The sequence below is a fragment of the Lissotriton helveticus genome, chromosome 4_1 (genome assembly GCF_964261635.1).
Source record: "Lissotriton helveticus chromosome 4_1, aLisHel1.1, whole genome shotgun sequence".
Taxonomy (NCBI): domain Eukaryota; kingdom Metazoa; phylum Chordata; class Amphibia; order Caudata; family Salamandridae; genus Lissotriton; species Lissotriton helveticus.
The window spans coordinates 1,124,243,618-1,124,262,100 of record NC_136063.1 but is presented as its reverse complement, the minus strand read 5'-3'; the positions used below and the strand labels follow the sequence as shown (position 1 = coordinate 1,124,262,100).

The following is an 18,483-nucleotide window of genomic DNA, read 5'->3' as shown; positions in this document are numbered from 1 at the left end:
AGGCCGCTGGATCAGTATCCACTGCAAAGAAATAATGCTCACAAGAAACCTAAGAAGATGAAGCAATATGCCTCTCAGCCCCACCGGTGTCATCACCATATGACAGCCCTAGCACAGGCGTGTTGTGCTCATCTGGGTTACTTTCTTGGGACGTTGAATTTTACAACCACTGATTCTGTAATCAAGCCTACCAACCTGACCGTCCAGTCAACAACAATGGGAATAATGGTCTCTTCTCACTAACTTTCACCTGGGACTTCATTTTACAAGCACTGATTCTGTCATCAAACATACCAACCTACAGCTTCTAAATTATTTTCACCCTGTGGACATGCAAAAACATCACGGCGCAAGAGAAAACAATACTGTCAACAAGGATGGGAAAAATTGCCACTTCCCACAATCTTCCACAGCAAGTAACACAGCACTGATGAATCCTGTCTACAATAGAGTGCTTGATGCTGGCTACAACCTGCCACTACGGTGCTTTGGTGTTTGGAAGACGCATAGCTGCACAGAGCCAAAATGCGCTTTTTAGTTACATCACAAGTGGACGATCGTGGTGTTTGTCTGCTTAACTCTGTAGTACAAAGAGGAAATCTAAGGGACCACACCGGACCTACATGGTTGTGCTCAAGTTGGCGTAAGCTATTTGAACATTTTTATTCACTTGTTCCACCTCTTCTTCTATCTGAAAGATATGACTTTCACTAACACTCTGTTATCTGTGGTGATAACATTTCTCCTCATGATGTCAACGCTTTACCGTTTTTTGCTGCCGTTATTGCCATAGTAGTTAGTGCGCGTTAAGTCAAGCAAATCAACTTGTGGACGAGGACCTTCTGTTACGACACGCCTCTTCATTCTTCGTCGTGTGAAGCCTTCAAAGTAATCCCAGTTGCTAGGCCGCTTCCCGAGCTGCTCTAGGACGCTCCAGGATGCTCCAACATGCATGTGCCGGGAGCCACCCAGCAAAGCGCATCGTGCGTGCCGCTATTTTTTTATCTTTCTTTTTGAACTCTGGTGTGAATGGTGTTGTTGGATCCCAATGTTCGGTGCTGATGAGAGGCACGTCCGTGTCTTCTCTGCTTGCTGTGCGGTGAAGAGGAGTGTACGCAACTGACTCATGTGGTAGGCGACTCACCTTTGGCGAACTTCTTGTCTTGCGCCATGTTTCTTTTCAAAAGTGACATCGGGCTTAAAGCCATGGAGTTTTTCCTATTTTTGAGAACCAAAGGTTTCTTCAAGTCTTTGCCCCATGCTGTTTGGTGATAGGAAAAAGCACAGTGGACAATGCATGCCGCCCAGATGGGTCACAACTAGTAATTTCTTCTTGAAAGGTGGGTTTCTGTTCTTAACTTGCCTACTGCAGCACCTGGGTCGATAATAGCATCTCTCGACTTTGACTTTTGTGTATGTGTGTTTTTGGTGACACTCACACCCCAATCAGCAAAGAGGCAAGCTTTGCTTTTCAAGAAACCTGATGTTTTCACACAAGATCGCGGTGACAAGCTCACCTCAAACTTTTACAGTCAGCATGGACTTTCGATTACCTACTGCAGTCTGCACTATGCTCACTACAACATTCTGGGAGCTGTTTTTACATTCAATTTAATTTTGTGATTAGCAGCTTCTTTGCTGCCCATATCCTGCATGGGATTTTTCCTTGGGTTAGCTTCACCTGTTTGTACTTTACACTTTTCACTCCCTTACTTTTGAGATGGGAATGGGTACTAGCCCCATTTCCTCACAGTACATTTCCCTTTATGGGTTTTATTCCCATATATACGTGTTAACGTGGTCAAACCTTTTCACAGGATACCTGCGTAGGGGTCTTAGTTCCATTCACGTTAGCTTTGCTCCTCTACACCTGGGGGTAAGTTATGGGTTTCAGTCCCATTAACAGTTTCTTCCCTTCCTCTGTTCACAGGGTAGGTCATGGGTGTCAGTCCCATTTACATTAGCTAATCAACCTTATGTTGAGGGTAGGTCATGGGTTTTAGTCCCATCTTCTCGTACCAGTTTTACATTTTTACCCTTGTACAGGGTGTGTCCTTTTGGGTTTCGGTCCCAACTCTGATAGTGGTCATCCTCACGAGGGTTGTCCCCATGGGTGTTATTCTCATTTACAGTATTCACCCCAACCAACCTTTCCATTATCAATCTCTGAGTTGAATACAGTTTATTTCAAGTCTACACTTAGATTTTGCTGTTATATTCTCACCATGTTATGCTTATGTTATATTATATTGTCACTTTGAAAACACAACGTTATGCTTATATTATATTTCACTGTCAATTTGAAAATGGGGGAGGATGAGTGATACTTCTTGTATTTTCTTCTCATCTCCTCTGTTTTCTCGCCTGTTCAGTTCTCCTCGTGATGTCTTATATTGTCTTCATCCTTGGAATCTGGACTATATTTGGTTGTTAGTCTTCCTTGTCCCCAGCATTTCCCTAATTGTAGTTTTATTCTCTTCTTTCATTGTTTAGGAAGAGATCCTTCCTTTACTACACTACTCTTTATGTCTGGGTGTAAGGCTGGTGCATAGGTTGTGTTGTGCTATGTCTTTCCTTCTTGCATGCCTGTCTGGCCAGTGGCTGTGTTTGGGGGTAGTCATTGATAAATAATAATAATAATAATAATAATAATAATACTAAGTTTTATAGAGCGCCTGGTTATACTGAGGACAGTGTGTCCCTGCGCTAAATATGGCTGGCACCAGTACAACAGACAATCCATCCCCACCCGATTCTCCCCTACTAACCGCCTCATTCTCTAGCCAGAGGACAGAGGTAGGTTTTAAGTTGCTTCCGGAAAATGCGCTCCGAAGACTCTGAGCGCATTTCGAGTGGGAGTCTATTCCAGTGTTGAGCAGCTTGTACTCGGAAGGAACGCCCACCCATCCGAGCTCTTCTGAAGCTAGGAACCTTCACCAGCCCTTTCCCTGAAGATCTCAATTCACGTCCAGGGATATATGGGCTCAGTAGTTCCAGAAGATAAGATGGCCCCTTTCCCTGCATGATACGGTGACTGATCAGCAAGGTTTTACAAAGCACCCGTTCTTTGATCGGGAGCCAGTGGAGGGATTCCAGGGCTTTCTTAGATGATGCTCTTCTGGGAAGCTTCAAGATCATGCGGGCTGCCATATTCTGTATCCGCTGAAGCCTGGTGATACATCTGAGATTGGCTCCTAAGTACAAGACATTCCCATAATCCAATCTCGAGGTGACAAGAGCGTGGACCAGGGTCTTCCTTGCCGTCGTGGGTAGTAAATCCAATGTTTTCCGCATATTTCTCAAAATGCCAAAACATTGGCCGGCCACCCGAGTAGTATGTTGCTCAAAGGAGATTTTGCTGTCTAGCCAGATACCTAAATTCCTCACTTGTTCACTGGGTGAGGGTAAAGGCCCCAGCACTTGCGGCCACCACGCCGATGTCCACACAGATGGTGCATATCCCACCACCAGCACCTCTGTCTTGCTGCCATTTAATTTCAAGCAATTATTGGCCATCCAGGCTGCTATAGCTTGTAGGCACATCGAGAAATTGCTCACTGCTGCCCCGTCTAACTGTGCAAGGGACACCACAAGTTGGGTGTCGTCTGCGTAGGTTAATACTTGAACCCCAAACCTTTCAGTAATCTCTGCTATAGGTGTAACATAGAGATTAAAAAGGGTGGGGCTCAGGCTAGACCCTTAGGGCACTCCCTGATTTAGCCTAATACTCTTCGACCGATATGGGCCCTGGGCGACTCGAAAACTCCGATCCCGGAGGAATGATCCTAGCCACTCCAGAGTGATGCTTTTATGTCTATCCTTTACCTCATTGTTTCGTGTGCCTCACATCTGTATTATATTATATTTATTTATAGAAGATGGGGAGGATGGGTTATTCATCTGTCTGTGTATATTTATCCATTGCTTCCTCTTCTCTACCTAGCTGTGTATTTTTATCTTTTGCGTCCTTTTCAATTTCTCCCACCTGTCTTTCTGCTCTCTCCTCTTTGTTCTCTTCTTTGCATCTTTTCAGCTACTGTAGTGTAGCTCCTATTTTCCCAATAGGCTCTGCGCATTGGAATAGTACCTACAGCAGTAAAGGCCTAGGCCAGACGTTAACTAGGTCTACTACTGTCGATGCTAGACTTAATTTTTGGGTTTGCCAGCTAAGCTCAGAGTTCGCTAGAAACTTTCTCGAATGTTCAAGGAAGGGATTAACTCCCCTGATTAGACAAGAAGGGATTTAGTTTCTGACAACCATAGAACATGACAACTTTGCTCTCCCCTAATCAAGAGTCAATCTCAAGAGTCGTGTGAGCACAAGGCAATTATTTTACTCAGTCAGTACGTGCATTCTTAGTCTCATCAGAATGTAGAGAAAAGGAAGAGACGGGCGTGTTCAATAAAAGATGTTATTTATTGATCAGTCTCTTTTCTCGTACAAGAGAAATGGATCGATATTATTGCAATACTTATAGTTAAGTAAAGTGCATACATTAGAAGCAATAGTATAAAATAATACTGTAAAAACATTGATATGGTTTCTGAGCCATATGATGTTTAAAATGATTAAAATATATTTACATACACATATACATTTGACTAAACGTACTCAACTGGTGTTTCTAAATACGCCTACCCCGTGTACCTGACCTAAGTCTAATGCGTGGGCGGGAATAGAAAGTTACAGTTTAAGTTAAGTTTGTTTTTGCCAAGTGAATAACTAAAGAATTCTCTGTGAGGGGTTATTCAGTTCTGTACCTGGAAGTTAGGATGAATGAGGAATGGTATCTCTTTCTCTGCTCTCGATATTCCAGGCTGCCTGCGAGGGCTGCCCGAAAGCGCCGGTGCTGGGTCTCTCGGCTTGAGATAGCAGCGCATCTCTCAGCGCGTCAGGAAGGCGGGGCTGCGCCAGCGGGGTCTGCTTCTGCTCTCGGCTTCGGCAAGTATGGCTGCTCCGTCTTGTCACCACGCGTGTGTTTGCATAGGGCAAGGTCGGCAATATTTATACCTTAAAGGTGCCGAGATTGACGTAAGGATGGACATAGGTACGTCAATAAAGATGTCATACGACTTGCTCGTTAGCACATTCTTTTGCAAAAGTTCTCTGTGAAATCAAAACAATGGCCGCACGGATTATCCAGGTTGTCATAGGTTTGATTTGTTATGAGAACGTCGTATGCCTTATCAGGGGCTGGAGGAATGTCGCTTGTCTAATTAGATCTCAAGCGTTATGACCTAATCAGATAACACGTTCCTGTGCCGTAGTGTGACTGCGTCAGATAACGGTATCTGCATCATGGGGGATTTCTTGCCTCATGGGCTGACTGTTAGTTAACTTGGTAGTTAGTTTAACCAGAATAGGGTCAGGAATAGGGGGACTGATTCAGAACCTATAGAAATACACGACACCCACTCCACGCTAACTATGGTCATATCTACTAATCTATGCATAGTATAACATAGTACAACATACTATAGAGTATAGTGTATACCTTACCACCCCAAAATACATAAATGCATTTCGAAATTTTCAAATATACTGAAAACTTGCAGTCATATATATTGTATGCACTTAAGCTATGAATTAAATGCAAAAGTAAACACGCATTGTTATGCATTATTGCTTATTGGTATATGAGAAATACACATGAAATGGCTCTTAATATGGCTATACAGAAAGGAAGTTCGAGACCATTTCATCACATAATAAAATATTTGTGAACCTACCAGCGGGCAGCTAAAGTCTATAAAGTATCTAAAAATAGAAATCTTAGTTCTCTAAGAATAGTTTCTTACTTTAAGCAGAAGATCAGTGTCCCGGGAAAAAATATGTAGAAAAATATTTTAAGGGGCATGCTGAAAAAATTGCTGTCCGTGAACTGGATTGTAATTGTTCATGTGACTTTATTTTTCAAAGTTGAAGGCCGAATTCAGGGAACGCCGTGTGCGAGTTTACTCAAAAGTCTCTATTTCTGTTCTGGAGAGAACATCATATCATTCAGGCTTTCGAAAAAACTGTCAACAGCTTCATGGGAAAGTTCCACTAAGTCGGAAATAGGGGTAACCATGCATTCGTGCGCATGATTGTCTCCATTGACATTCTGATTCGCATTGCTGACAGAAGGTCGTACCTGTTCGATGTTGCTTTCATCTTGAACTTCACTACTCTTCAATCGTAGTGGTGAAGATTCCAGGAATGCCGTCATCAGGATTGGCAGCCTTTGAGGGCAGCACAAAGCGTGAACCTTGGTAGGAACCAACAGTGTATCTGCATCCACTGGCGCATCCGATTGTAGCGTCAGACAGGTGTCTAACACGCATTCTTCTCCGCATAGCAGACACCTTAGTACAGGTAAAACACACCTTTGCCACATTGGTCGAAATGATAGAAACCAAGTCATGTTCAGGTCTCTAAGCCGGGAGAGTCCAGGATTTTTGATATCCGGTCCCGGTATCCAATGGCTAGGATCGTATCTTCCATTGTCGCGAGAGTTTGATCTGTGACATGGGTTGCCATAACGAAAAATAAGGACTAGGAATAGGATTCCTGCAATTAGTCCCAGGATCAGGGGAAGTCCGCCAAAAATCGAATGGACGAAATCTGGAAAAATACCCAGTATGGCTTTGAATGGTGTTAATGCCATCGAAAATACTGTCTTAAATACCTTTGAGACCCCAGTGGTATCAGAAATATTTAAGATTTCGCTCAGGATTTCCGCGAAATGTACGGGGGAATTAGTTGATAATAATGTATGTATCTCTGCAGTCGTCCTTGCGACTTGTAGATCATACATTTCTTTTGATGACGTGAGCCTTGTAGGCGTCTGAAGAAGCACTGTTTTCATTCTGCTTAAAGTGTCTATTCGAATAGAAGTAATTTTCAAACTGGGCCATGCCCTTGCCTCCCTGTCTGGAAAGGAGCTGGGGAACAAAGAACGTCCACAGCACTTGACCTTCGCTGTTGTAGTTACTAGATAAGGAGTCCCGGGCATAAGACTGCAACATCTGCGGTCTACAATAAGAATGTAACTCCCATTATAGAGTCTTTGAAAGAATGGTTCTATTTCAGTTGCAGGTGCGCCTTGCTGGTGACATGAAAGGTTGTATGAATTCCCTTCACAGGCTCCATGCAAACTAATTCCGTTACACAGAAGCGTGCCGCTTAGTGACATAGCACAATTGTTGCCACTAAGAAACACTTTCTGTCCTTTATTACTGACACATGCATGTGAATAGGGCAGGTTCCAAGTTGTTTTAAGGTACCCCTTTCCCAATTTCTCGTACATGCCAGCCTGTATATATTTTTGGCAGTATTGAAACCTGAAGGTTGAGATTGGAATATTTATGATTCCGTGGATTATCCATTCACTGACAGGTCGTTCTGACATTGTCATTGGTAATCTTTCTAGTTTTTCAATGCTCAAGATTGTATAATCAGCACCCATCTGCGCCATACCGATTTGTCTATCAGTAAGGTTAAAGATTTGGAATAGTGACGTTGTGTTGATTAAACGCCAAGGCACATAGCCTGAACGCAGATTTTGTAACGTCCAGCCAAGCTGTACAATGGAACGCAATTGTGACTGTCCATGTTGTAATAACAGTAAGTCTTGCGATAATATATCGATTGCTGAAGACACAATGCTGTCCAATGAAAAAAATTCTGGAGGACAGAGTCATTAACCCATTGTCCACTACAGAAAGTGATTTTTCCAAATTGATACGGTCAATTTCCCGTATTCTTTCTGCTGTCTCAATTTGAGTAACCTTCCAGGCCTCATTGTATGCTGCATATACAGAGGCTGCTATGAAACGCTTTTGACGCTGTTTGCGTGGTCCCAGTATGAAATCACGCAAGTCAGCACCATCAGTAAGTAAAGTTAGGTGTTGCTTAATTTCAGGCAGTGTGGAAGTCTGTAGCCATTGAAGGCATAATTTGCCCACACTGTAGGTTGTTATTATCCCTGGGTGATGTCTTTGGGGATATCTAGGGTCTGGCCTGGTCATTTTGAAACCCTGTGTTTTATTCAGGAATCTATCTTGACAGTTATTTGTATCTGTGGGCCAGATCAACCATTGTTTCCAATCAGGATGTGTTCTGTTTTGGTTTAGTATATGGTTTATGTCTATTTCTTCATCTGTATCAGAGCTATTGCTAAACATTGTTGGCTTCGGAATAGACGGGTTATTTAAATCTTTGATTTTGGCTAAGCCAAGACAGGTGGTTTGTTGAACAGTGTCATTTAAAAATATCATTTGTTCTGGGATCATGCAGGCTCTAAACAAAGCTTCTATACCCTGTACTTGCCATTCTTTTGTACCCCAAACACTTTTCAAATCAACATTTTTGTCCCAATAATCAAATCCAAAAATATTCATTTTTTCAAAGAATGAATCTGAATATATCAATTTTGTGTTGGTTATCATGGTTTTCATCCCTGTCTTGTTTGACAATTTAAAATAAAATGTTTCAGCATTACTTGTGTTAAAACCTGAAAAATATGAATATTTGCCGTAAACGGTTCTAGAGCTTCCTTTTGGAGGCGTAGCACAATGTTCCCATTGATTATAATTTAAAACATTTCTAGGTTGTGCAGATTTATGCAGAAAATGGTTACCATAATGGTTATAGCAATACATACTATCATAATTTGTAGAACCTTGCAAATAATCATGTTTTGTAAATTTAGCAGACATTACTAAGTCAGACATCATATTGTTAATACTTTCAAAGTCCCAATCATCAGCAAATGAGTTTGGTTTTGCAAAGTCACTCAAAGAGATCTTGATTTGGTGTGGATATTTCAGGATCTCGACCGGACCATAAATTTCATAGTCAGTGTTGTCCCAGGCTACCCCACCAGGTATAGGATTGGCTGTGAAGTTGGCTGAAGAAAGTTCTGGAGAGAGTTCTCTTTTCTCGACGTGTGAAGATGTGTGTGGTTTGAGGACCAAGTTGATGTTCTGACTTGCTGTGTCCATTTTAGCATATTTTCCCTCAATGAAGCGTCCCAAAGTAAATACCATGATGAGCCAAAGTATGAGGATAAATGCACCAAAACCCACCCAAAATTCAATCCATGGAGAAACCAGATATGTTTCTTTCAGTTGTTTCAAAAGGTCCTTAGCTTTGTCTTTAAAGGATTTTGATGATGGCTGTGTCTTTGGTTCACTGAAGCCTTCAGAGGAATCATCGAAGTTGATGAAGTAACCAGATGCAGTTCTGTCAATTGTTCCAATTGGTTCAGGATTTTTGTTTTTTGCATTGTCACTTGGTACTTCAGTATAGATTGGTGTGTCTCTGCTAAATGTTTTTATTTGGGTTTTCAGAGGTCTGAGTTCTATTGCATTGTTGCATAGTCCTTCTTGTTCTTCTGTAGGCGTTTCGAATGTGATGAGCCTCTTTGTTAGGACCTCTGTACTGGTAGCAAACCTTGGTGTTCTGCTACTTATTGGGAGTCCACTTGGCCTACTGTTTGTTATTGGCCACATGTTGTGGTTTTACCAGGTCGATGGATACAACTCGGTTCTCCTTTTTTCCAGCAAGTGGCGGTAGTACAACTGATCTTGTCCCGTTGACAGACAAGACAGGAACTGCTTTTCTGTAAGAAGGCCCAAATTCCTTCTTTACCGCGATCTTCTCCCTGACTAGATCCCCGACTTTTGGAATCCAGACAGGTCTTGCTGGGACAGGTGGTGATTCTTCAGTGGTCGTTGGCTGTTGTTTCAACTGTATGTTGCTCAGGTCTTTTCTTGTTTTGTTTAAGTCCTGCAAAATAGCCAAACGGTCTTTGACATCAAAGGTTTTTTCTATTACCACTGAAGTCTGACTATCAAGGTCAGAGATCAACATCCTAGTTCCGAATAATAATTCGTACGGACTGAATCCCTTCAGAGAATTTCTTGGCAAGTTATTTAGACTACGTTGGACACTTATTAGATGTTTGACCCACCCAGCTCCCGAACCTAATATCCTTTCTATTATAGATTGCTTTCTGCCTTGGTTTTTTCTTTACACCATCCCGTACCCTCAGGAAGGAAGTGAGAAGATTCCCGCTGGGCTGTGCTCATTTGGCCATGTTTCCCCCCCAGGCTGGATTGCCTGAGTGAAAACAATGGTCGAACGTAGCATGCTCTTAGCGTATATGCCATTTAGACTCGCAAATCTTGTATAACAGTCCGGACGTCAGCCGAGTGCTGGTGATCTACATTATAAGTGGAAACTAGCCTGTATATGTTAATCGCAAGCCATTCTTTTTGCTGATAATATTATCTGCCTTGATTCGACGAGGTATTAAACTGCTTCTCTCCCCACTGCGATCTCTGTTGCAGTTTGGGCAGTTTTTTACAAACATGGTGTAGTGCAGGCTCATGCCTGGCCACCAGTACCGTGATTGTAATTCTTCCAGAGAATCTTTTAATTTAAGGTGTCTGAGACCCTCGCCCATGTGTGCGTCTGCGATTAACAAGCTTCTCCTGTCCATGTTTGGAATCACTCTATCCCCCACTCCAGGGATTCGAGCAAAAGGGACGGAGTTTGCATCGATTATGTATGTATAATTGAGTGGATAGTTGATCGGTAACGCTGAGCAGTCGCCTTTAGATGACGTTTTCACCACCAGCATTGTTTCACCGTCAATGTATTTTAATGTACGCTTTTTCCGATCTACGGGAGCCGATTTAGTGGCTGCCGCTGCGGCTGTTTCAGCCAATGAATTCCCCACAACGTGAACGCCATCACGTTGATGACTCAGTGAGTGTGTCACGTGAGTCTTTGGTAGTTCTTTTTGTAAAAGAGCTATTTGTTCCCAGAGCAGTCTCTGCTTTATTGGTGCATCTGTGTCATCTTTGTAACCGTTTTGAATCCATGTCTGCAAATCCTTGTTATATGCTTTGACGCAGTAATATGAATCTGACACTATAAGTGTCGGGAATTCGCGATCCGCATTATCTAGCGCCATTTTCAAAGCTATTATTTCAGTTTGTAGTTCTGAATTCACTGAGTGTGATTTTGTTAATAGAGGTCTTAGTTTACCTCCGCGCCACACTTCTTTTGTAATCTCACATGTGGGATTGTATGCATGTTCTCCCCAAACGGAGGGTTGAGCATGTCCGTCTGTATAGATTACACAGGCGTAATGTCGTAGAGGCAGAATGTCGATTGGCAGAGGATACGTCTTTTCATATTTTAGATTTTTTAATTCTTCTAGTTCTGGATCAAAGTAGTAGGATACTTTGTCCGTTGTGATTGAATTCACCCATTGTATCCATTCCGGATCCAATGTTGTTGATGGTAAATTACACGGTGTTGTTAATGCCTCAAAGGCTGATTCAGCTGTTCTGACTGTGATATGTCTACCGTCAGCTATGTCTTTTTCTCTAGCTATTGCGGTTTGAACTGCTTGAACAATTTTTCCTTTGTTGCTGAATCTCTGTTCAGCTTTTGTGTACAAGTGTGATTTGAATGCAATTGGTACCTTTTCTCCCTCATTAGAGGTTAGGTATGTGAATCCGCATCTCCCTGGGATGATTCGGATCACAAGATTGCGTTTGTTATCACGTGTTTCTAATTTTGTTTTAATTAGCATGTCTGTTTGTAAGGATCTCAAAATTTCTGTGTGTGTTTGAGTCCAATTGGATCTTTTAAAGTCTGGTTTAATTAGATCATAAAGGGGTTTGACCCTTTCTGCGTAATTTGCAATGTATGTTCTTCCGAAATTTAGGAAGCCTAGAATTGACTGTAGGTTTTTTAGTGTTTTAGGAGCTTGGATTACGGCACATTTCTCTAGGAAATTGTCTGCCAGGCTTTTGCCTTCACTTGATAACTCATATCCTAAGAATAGGACCGTCAGATGGGCAATTCTGGACTTTTTGAAGTTGAATTTGTAACCCTCTGCAGCGAACCCAAGTATTATGGTGTTCACTCTTTTCAAGTGAGTATCCAAGTCATCATCTGTTAAGTAAATGTCATCGACATAAGATAATGCTTCATCATCATATAGTTGTAGTAATTCTGTTACTCTCGCTGAGAATACCCCCGGGCTGTTCTTGTACCCCTGGGCTAACCGACAGAATTGTTTTTGAGTGCCATTTACTGAGAATGCAGTTAAATATCTGCTCTCTGGTGCTATGTTTTGACAAAAGAATCCATTGGAGATGTCCAAGGTTGTTTTGTATTTTTTGCGCACTATGTTATTCATTAGTGCAGCACTGTGTGAGTTTTGCACTGCAAAGGTTTTGCAACATGTGTTAAGGTGTCGGTAATCCAAAACTAGACGGTACGAATTGTCTGGTTTGGAGACCGGAAACAAAGGATTGTTCATTTGTGAGGTGCAAGTTTCAATCACCCCCTGGTATTCTAGCTGATCTAGTATTTCATTTACTTGTTTTTTAGCTTCTTGCTTAATTGGGTACTGCCTTTGTGCAGTAGGTTGTGATTTTAACTGGATTTTGTGAGGAGGAGAATCCTCATCCCATCCTACATGATTTTTATATAAAGCAGGTGCTAAGGCCACTGCCCACTTTCTAGCAAGTGTATATTTTTTATGAATCGGGATATGATTCGAGAAGGCAGGCATAATTACTTCTTCGCCATGAGGGCACTCCCTGACAAACTCTGGTGGCCAGTCTTTTTCAGCTAGAAGGATGTCATAACCCTTTGAGAGGTTATCCCAAAATAGTCCCCTTATTTTCCTAGTCTTATCTCCCTCTATACGTAATGTTATCTCGTATATCTTGTGGGGCTTGCTAACTCTGGTGTCTGCAGTTTCCACTTGATGGTATTCATTCGTGTCCACTGTCTCCAGATGATTCATAAGGACTTTGCGAGCTATGCTCACCTCTGCTGTGCTGTCTAGCATTGTCTGAGCCCACTCTCCGTTTTTCAGTTGTGTCCTCAGTATTCTCGGCATTGTTAACTACCTTGATACTGGCTACCTTCTTTTTTGGAAATTGTAATTTCTTTTTTTGTTGAGCAGGTTCCTTGTCTTTGGACTTGGCGTGCTCTTCTGATCGTCCTCTTCTTTCCGATTTCTGCGAGGAATTCTGAAAAGATTGAGAGGGACGTGTATCAATGTCTTGATATCTATCAGGTTTTTTAATATTATCCCTATTTCTAAGGTTATATCTATTCCCAGAGGGGTCACTCTGCGGTGACCTCTGTCTTTGGTTTGGAGATTTCTCTCTTCGCCTAGGAGACCTTCCTCTGGACTGGAATTTCTTTTCTTTAGGATTGGATTGTTTGTTTCCATCCCAGTTCTTTTTTGGTGAATTATTATTATTAAAAAATATTTTTTCTGGACTTGTAGTCAGTTGCGGTTTTACTGGTATTCCACCTAGACTATCTCTGCCTAGTTCTTCATAGGATTTTTCTATGATTCTGGCAATTTCAGCTGGTTGGTCTGCTATATCTGTCTCTTTTAACCTCTGGCGGATCGCCACGTTTGCTGCTTCACCTTTTATGTTGGCTAGTAATATAGCCGAGACCTGCTTGAAGTCTTTTAGTAATTTCATACCAAGAGTTAAAGCAGGTTCTGGACCGTATTCATCTTGAATTTGTTTTAGCACATCTGGTATTACCGAAATGGATGGAACACCGTGCGTTTTTGTGTAGATGGAAGCAAAGACTGTACCCCAAGTGTCACAGTCCTCAATGTGTGGTGCGATTCCCATTGGGAGACATATAGTCAGAATCCTGTGTTTTTCCAGCGGGGTGGTGTCAGTAAACACCGCCTCTATTTGGGTGATTTTCTGTGCCAACCAGAATGGTATTTGTTCCAGTTTAGCTGGAACTTTACCTAGGCAGGATTGGATGTTCTGTGGTGTAATTTTATTTGTGTTCCCCTGGTGAGGGGTCAGCTGTGGAAGTTTAAACGCTGGCTGAATTGTTGAAGTCCGCATTACATACTGAACTAATTGTCTATGAATTTTTAGTAGTTGTTTTAGCTGTATTAACAGCTCTGCTGCAGGCATTCTTTCGATGTCTGGATGTGGTGTGTATCCGGCTAAGACCGGCCACGTTGCTCCTGGTCTTCCTAAAGGACCGAGCCTTGTAGTGTGATTGTTATGTTTTAGGGCGCCATCAAATAAGAGCAAATGCTCTTGGAATTTGAGTGGTACTTCCACCTCCTCGAAAGGAGTGTACGTTTCAGGAGGTTCCTCTACTTTGTAATAGTGGAAGTACTTTGTTACAGCATTTGCTGCTGGAAAATGTATCCATGAATAGTATACCTCTGTCTGCCGATATTCGTGTGCCTCGATTACGAATATGACTGTGCCACCTCTAGGTGTCAGTCCATTTTCTATAAGTTTTAAGGTTATAGATCTCCTTTTAATGACCGGAATGAGTATTATATCCGCGTCTGCTGCTTGCATGGTAGCATCAGCATCTGCGAGTTCAGTTGCTAATCTAACTGCCTCTCTTTCTTCATCACTTTCTGACATTTTACTGTCAGGATGGTATTATGTTTATTTGCAGATCAGGTTTCTTTATGGAACAAAGATAAGATGCACAATATTTTGGGACTGTTTTTATCCTTCAACGTTGACTTGACCAAGAACCATACATAGGAGTTCCCTCCTGCGAGGTTTTGGAGGATATAACCTTTCACCCACTCCAGACGTCTTTGGAGTATTCGGGAAAAGGGGTCTGAGTGAGAAAGCACGACTGAGTTACTCTAAATGTCTTACGTTAGTTTTATCGCCCTTTCCAAACACGTTGGGCGCCATGTAGTGTAGCTCCTATTTTCCCAATAGGCTCTGCGCATTGGAATAGTACCTACAGCAGTAAAGGCCTAGGCCAGACGTTAACTAGGTCTACTACTGTCGATGCTAGACTTAATTTTTGGGTTTGCCAGCTAAGCTCAGAGTTCGCTAGAAACTTTCTCGAATGTTCAAGGAAGGGATTAACTCCCCTGATTAGACAAGAAGGGATTTAGTTTCTGACAACCATAGAACATGACAACTTTGCTCTCCCCTAATCAAGAGTCAATCTCAAGAGTCGTGTGAGCACAAGGCAATTATTTTACTCAGTCAGTACGTGCATTCTTAGTCTCATCAGAATGTAGAGAAAAGGAAGAGACGGGCGTGTTCAATAAAAGATGTTATTTATTGATCAGTCTCTTTTCTCGTACAAGAGAAATGGATCGATATTATTGCAATACTTATAGTTAAGTAAAGTGCATACATTAGAAGCAATAGTATAAAATAATACTGTAAAAACATTGATATGGTTTCTGAGCCATATGATGTTTAAAATGATTAAAATATATTTACATACACATATACATTTGACTAAACGTACTCAACTGGTGTTTCTAAATACGCCTACCCCGTGTACCTGACCTAAGTCTAATGCGTGGGCGGGAATAGAAAGTTACAGTTTAAGTTAAGTTTGTTTTTGCCAAGTGAATAACTAAAGAATTCTCTGTGAGGGGTTATTCAGTTCTGTACCTGGAAGTTAGGATGAATGAGGAATGGTATCTCTTTCTCTGCTCTCGATATTCCAGGCTGCCTGCGAGGGCTGCCCGAAAGCGCCGGTGCTGGGTCTCTCGGCTTGAGATAGCAGCGCGTCTCTCAGCGCGTCAGGAAGGCGGGGCTGCGCCAGCGGGGTCTGCTTCTGCTCTCGGCTTCGGCAAGTATGGCTGCTCCGTCTTGTCACCACGCGTGTGTTTGCATAGGGCAAGGTCGGCAATATTTATACCTTAAAGGTGCCGAGATTGACGTAAGGATGGACATAGGTACGTCAATAAAGATGTCATACGACTTGCTCGTTAGCACATTCTTTTGCAAAAGTTCTCTGTGAAATCAAAACAATGGCCGCACGGATTATCCAGGTTGTCATAGGTTTGATTTGTTATGAGAACGTCGTATGCCTTATCAGGGGCTGGAGGAATGTCGCTTGTCTAATTAGATCTCAAGCGTTATGACCTAATCAGATAACACGTTCCTGTGCCGTAGTGTGACTGCGTCAGATAACGGTATCTGCATCATGGGGGATTTCTTGCCTCATGGGCTGACTGTTAGTTAACTTGGTAGTTAGTTTAACCAGAATAGGGTCAGGAATAGGGGGACTGATTCAGAACCTATAGAAATACACGACACTACACTTGTGTTCCTCTCTTTTATTCATTTTCTTGGTTCACACTGTTTTATCTTCTTTCAGGTAACAACATTTATGCTTCTGTTATATAAGAAAGGGGATATCCTGTTCATGTTATAACCCTGCTATCATCTCCCTCCCTGCTCAACCAGTGTGAATGTGCTGTGTGCTGCATGGAATGTTGGAGTGATGATTCGGAATGGAATGTTGGAGTGAAGATGCGTATTGGAATGTTGGGGGCCTGTGAGGTGAAGTGTGACAGTTGGAGAATGGGCTGAGCAGCAGGCAGGCTGATCCTGGTGCGGCTGCTTCACTACAACTCCTCTACATGTAACTTACTTCAATAAATCAACTCAAACTACATCTTACCTGCGTGGACCTCATTGCTACACAGTGCTTCCGCAAAAGTTTCCCAGATCTTGCTACATAAATGTGTGGAGATGATAGGCTGACCCTAATGCGACAGAAGTCTGTAAGAGACGAATTTGCTACCAAAATGTGTTCTCAAAATGAAGATGAATGCAAAATACAAACATGTTGAAATGACCCCGCTTTTGCATTGACCCAGAGTGTCTGTACTGTGGCTATTGAATTTGCCATTAACTACTGTTCTTATTTACTTTAGCTGTATGGAGAACGTCTGCTTTACTGAACCCAGCTCCACTCTTTTACCTCTGGCGCTCCTGGCATAGTTTGACCAAAACATGGTTAACTAAATTAATGACGTTTTTTCCGGTCTTCCACTTGCCAACCACATGCTTCTGTGACACCTCTTAATCTGTTTGTCACTAAGTACGCCAAAAACATCAACGTACTCTGTTTTGGTGAGTAACGTGGCTCTTTAAACGTGGGCACTACGTGTGTGAGCGTGTGACGTGCTGCATAAAATGCATCCCTTCGGGGAAGTGTTCTCGCTAAATCAAGCGATGCTGCCTGCTTCAACGGAAGTTGCTGGCCTTTGTGCTGAAGTGAAGAGCGTCTGTCTGCACATGCGTCGATATGGGCATTTCCAGTGACAGCTCCTGCTATTTCATTCCTTGCCCTCCCCTTTAACAAACATACACGCTCTTCCCACAGCAACACTATAATTGCATCACTTATTAGGGCACAGAAAAAATAGTCATACTGCCGCTGCGAATCTGCGGTTTGGCGTGTTGATATGACTAGATGCACAGCACGCAATGGGAGGAGCCTGTTTACATCTGCAACATGGTTGTGAAGAAGTACCGGCTCTAAGCCGCCTCTCACAGCCCGAGAAGCGCGCACTGAAGGCTCCCATACCACTGAGGACTCTTGCTCGAAAACCAATGCATCACATCCGTAAACAGCGACATTGATAGGGGGGGTGGGAGTAGAGGGAAAGGGGAAGAAGGGGAGGGGGTATGGGGGTCGGTGCATGCACGTAAATGTCCCTTGACAGTCTCCCCCCCGCCCCAGCCCCGCCACCCCGAGCACTGCTTGAGTGATGGGGGACCGCGTGCTCTCCTCACCTTCTTCCGAGAGGTATCGCAGGTCGTAGAATTCGGAGGCGAAGGTGCCGTAGGAGTCTTGATGGAGGTCGTCGAGGCCTGAATCCCGCCCCCCTTCCCGGCGGCTCTCGTCCGCGGGGCTGGCCCCGGCCAGCAGCAGCAGCCACCAGGCGCCCCAGCAGCAGCATCCGCCCAGGCAGCAGCGCATCCACCACCAGCCCATCATCATCATCAGCATGGCCCTGCGAGAGCCGGGAGACGAGCTGCAGATCGGGTGGGGGGACAGCAGAGGACAGGGGAGTGGGGGGCGGGGTGAGGTTGGCCGGGCAGCCGAGGGCAGGAACCGAGCCCTGGGGAGATGAGACTGCCCTGGATCGGGGCAGAGAGAAGCGACCTTTCTGCCGCCGCGCGACGGCCTTTACTAGCCAGTGTTTTCCCAGGCACCGTCAGCTTCCCGTCGCCCTCTCCCTCACTCCCCTCCCACACTCTCGCTCCCTCCCCCTGAAAGACAAGAATCGGTGGGAGTAGTAGAGGGAACGCAGCGGAGTGGCAAAACGCACCTCTTTAGGAGGTAGATAGCCGGCCGGGGGAACTTCCATCAGACGCCCCCCTGTCTCTCTATACTGACTCCTCCTCTATGTTTATGTTTCCACAACAAGGAACAGAGATTGGGATGCTGCCTATTGCCTCTAATGGGACAATACAATATAATACCTGTGCTTGTCTTGTCTTTGTCAGACCAACCCAACCCAACACCAATGTTCATGTTTATACATTTTGTTATTCTCTTCCTCACCCCCAGCGATTGCCCCTTGGCACCGGTGGATGCATGCAGAGTGTTTTAAGGTTAAGAAAGAGGGCAGGAAAATAATACTATATTTTAAGGGATGAAGAGGTCAGGAAAATAATACT

The 18,483-nt window shown here is 43.4% G+C and overlaps 1 protein-coding gene across 1 annotated transcript in view; it reads right to left on the bottom strand.

The window, feature by feature from the left end:
* Positions 1-18,034, bottom strand: part of FRRS1L (ferric chelate reductase 1 like) — a 239,571-nt gene extending 221,537 nt beyond the window's left edge. The window contains exon 1 of the mRNA XM_078687732.1: positions 17,593-18,034. Within this exon, the coding sequence (XP_078543858.1) occupies positions 17,593-17,809 (217 nt within the window). The 5' untranslated portion in view covers positions 17,810-18,034. The remainder of the gene's footprint in view (positions 1-17,592) is intronic.
* Between the last annotated feature and the right edge of the window lie 449 nt (positions 18,035-18,483).